Source organism: Lottia gigantea (assembly GCF_000327385.1).
Source record: "Lottia gigantea unplaced genomic scaffold LOTGIsca_726, whole genome shotgun sequence".
NCBI classification, from domain to species: Eukaryota; Metazoa; Mollusca; class Gastropoda; family Lottiidae; genus Lottia; species Lottia gigantea.
The window spans coordinates 7,475-10,621 of NW_008710445.1; the positions used below are offsets into that span (position 1 = coordinate 7,475).

General features: G+C 26.9%; 2 protein-coding genes across 2 annotated transcripts in view; both read right to left on the reverse strand.

The window, feature by feature from the left end:
- LOTGIDRAFT_176084 (hypothetical protein) overlaps positions 1-339 on the reverse strand; it is a gene marked incomplete at both ends in the record, with an annotated part of 3,183 nt that extends 2,844 nt beyond the window's left edge. Inside the window, one exon of the mRNA XM_009066032.1 lies at positions 241-339. Within this exon, the coding sequence (XP_009064280.1) occupies positions 241-339 (99 nt within the window). The remainder of the gene's footprint in view (positions 1-240) is intronic.
- A 495-nt stretch (positions 340-834) lies between these two features.
- Positions 835-2,505, reverse strand: LOTGIDRAFT_176085 (hypothetical protein; the record flags this gene model as incomplete). Its single annotated transcript, XM_009066033.1, has 3 exons — positions 835-1,460; positions 1,844-2,281; positions 2,388-2,505. The coding sequence occupies 3 exons, from the start codon at positions 2,503-2,505 to the stop codon at positions 835-837; spliced, it is 1,182 nt and encodes a 393-aa protein (XP_009064281.1).
- Between the last annotated feature and the right edge of the window lie 642 nt (positions 2,506-3,147).

Here is a 3,147-nt window from a genome sequence, read left to right on the forward strand (position 1 = left end):
TTCATATTTTTAAAGCAACTATTTTTAACTAGGAATTTTTATTGTCTCGAAAAAAAGAATAAATTATAATGACCTTTATTTACCACTAGCCTTTTTATGGAAAATCATTTTTCCTGTGAAATACCAATAAGAAATATTCGAATTAGCATTACCATCCAGCGACATGAAGAATTCGACAAAAGACATGCGATCAGGACCTACAAATTTTATGTCTTGTAGGTATTTTCCATCATGAGTTACCTTTCCATCTAATTCAATTTTTCCGTTAAATGATACAAATTCGTCAACGACTTGCTCAATAACATTGGAAAAAAGTTTATGTGATATAAATTTATTCATATTTTTAAAGCAACTATTTTTAAAGCAACTATTTTTAACTAGGAATTTTAACTTTTATTGATGATATTTCTATATCAAATTTATCTAAAATTTCATTGAATTCTTCTAATTCTTCAATGGTTATGTTCTTATCCTCTCTCGATCTTTCGAAAAAAATTAATAATTTATTAAGATATGTATTTAAAATTTTTGTTTTCCTTTTATAATAAGCTTTCTGTTTTGATGTAAAACCTAAAGGAATCAAACCACAAGATGAAGTTTGAACGGCAGTGAACGAGGCTAATACTGTTGGGACGATGATTGGAAGCATTAATCCACCGGTTACAGCTGTTGCCACCGTGCCCTATTGTTAAAACTGTACTTAATGTTTTGAAAACAGAATCGATTTTACTCCATGCTTTTCTACATTTGTTGAATTGTTTTAGTTTTTCTTTTAGTTCGTTTTGTTTTTCTATCATATAGTTTTGTCTACTTTGGAGTTCCATTTTTAGGTAATTAAATTAAGTGAATTTCTGATAAAGCTAATTTACTATTAACATTTACAGTTACTAATGATATTTGTTCTTTCGAATCATTAATCTTATTCAGATGAACTGAAAATTTTGGTTTTTCAATATAGATTGATATATTAACATATACACCATCTCTTTGATTTTGTTGACTTTTATGAATATCGACTAAGGTAAATATATCATTATCAACAAAATATAGTTTTACGTATTCAAAGTCTGTTGCTTGTAAAAACTCATAACCGCCTACATCTTTTTTTTGTGGTTCTGGATTTCTAATAATATTCATTGATGGTGGAGTTTCAGTCTCAAATAACATATCAAAATCACTCAATAAAAATTCATCTTCTTCATTATCTGGTATTATTAACATTCTAAACCTATCTATATATTTTCCACTCGATTTAATTTCATGTAAGTAATCAAGCTGACTAACCTTGGTGTTTTCGTCGTTAATTTCTAATTCTTTATTTTCTACATTTTTTGTACCATTGATAAACTGAAGAACTTTTTTAGCGTTAAATTTTTTATTAGATAAAAGATAACCTTGTCTGAAGAATAATGAATCAACTTTTACCTGTATAGGAAATGTTATTTCAATTGTAAGTTTTCCTCGAAATTTAAAGATATATGGATTAACATCAACAATTTTTTTGGGAAGAATAGTATAATTTGGAGCAGTCTTATATTTGCTGTAAATCCATATTTTTTATATTCATAGTCTTTTGATCTATCAATATTATCAGTAATAGATTACTGATTATGAATACCCAAAAATCTAAATGGAAGATTGAAATAATATGATTCTTTCTTGAGAAACTTTTTTTCTAATGCGAGTATATTTTTATCCTGTTTTAAAACTAGGTTATTAATAGTGGTTATCTGTTGTTGAATAACACTATCATCTATATTTTGTTGAATATTTGTTAGTTCTTTTTAGTTCAGTTCAGTTTTAAATTTAGTTAATTCGCGTTGCAATTTGTCTTCACTTATACCTGGATTAATATTATCTATTAGTTCTATTTTTTGCTTTGTAATCTTATCATCTAAATTAGATATTAATGAATTTAAAGTTTGTAACTGAGTTTTATCTACTACATTGATTAATTGTTGTTGAATAGCGACTATTTGTTTTTGTATTTCACTATCATCACTAAGTTTACTTTCTAATGCAGTTAATTTGTCTTCACTTATACCTGGATTAATATTGGCTATTAGTTGTTTAAGATCTATTTTTTGTTTTGCAATCTTATCATCTAAAGTTTGTAACTGAGTTTTATCTACTACATTGGCTAATTGTTGTTGAATAAAATTTTTTAAACTTGTTACTTCTTGTTGTAGTTTAGTATCATCAATATAATCTTTATTATTTATTTGTCGCTTGAAGAATCTTTTCACATCGCTTATTCTTTCTCTTAAATGTTCTTTATTTACTTCAATTAAATTTAATTGTTCCATTAAATATTTCTTGTGAATGGCATCATTATCGTTTTCCGGAGACTTTAAATTAGTTATGCTAATTGTTCATATCTAAATCACCTTGAAGAGTGTCTCCGATTTGATCCAGGAAGTAGGGTTTTGCTTTATTTATCCACGCTGTTGTGTTAGATTTTTTAGTTTCTAAAGATAAAGAACCTAATCCAAACTTATTCGCCATTTTTATTGAGTTAAATTTATTACAATTTCTTCGAATTGTTTTCCTAAACTCAACTGATATAAAACCCAAAGTGAAAGCTGACCACAAAACTTTTGTCCCGGTAATTGAATTTGAAATGTTGAACATTTGTTTGGTTTATTAGTCAATTGGATTATCTCTTCAGTGGGTTCTAATCCATAAGAATCGAAGAAATAAAAGTCAGAGTCTTTGTACAAAGCAGAATGATGAACTCCTTTTTGATCGGAAGTATGTATATTTGTTATAGTGTAAAATTTACCTTTCTTATATTTGAGATCTTTTATTTCATCTCTCATACAATAATAAAACGGTGATATATTTAACTCATTCGCCCATCTCATAAGTTGAAAGTTTGTGGTCGTATCGGTTCCATATTTATCGAAAATTCATTCATTTTTAAAAGTCGGTTTTTTTTAAAAAAAATTGTATTACATTCAATAATATTTTGAACAAAAATTTGCATTTAAGAAACAGTAAATGCTTGTCTACATCTCTTAATCTTCTATCAAATTCTTCATCATTCATTTTTAAAAGTCGGTTTTTTGAAGTTCATTTTGATAAAACCTACCTATGATTTGTTCTTTGTCTTGATCGATTAATTCATATGTCGGAGGTGATGTGGTG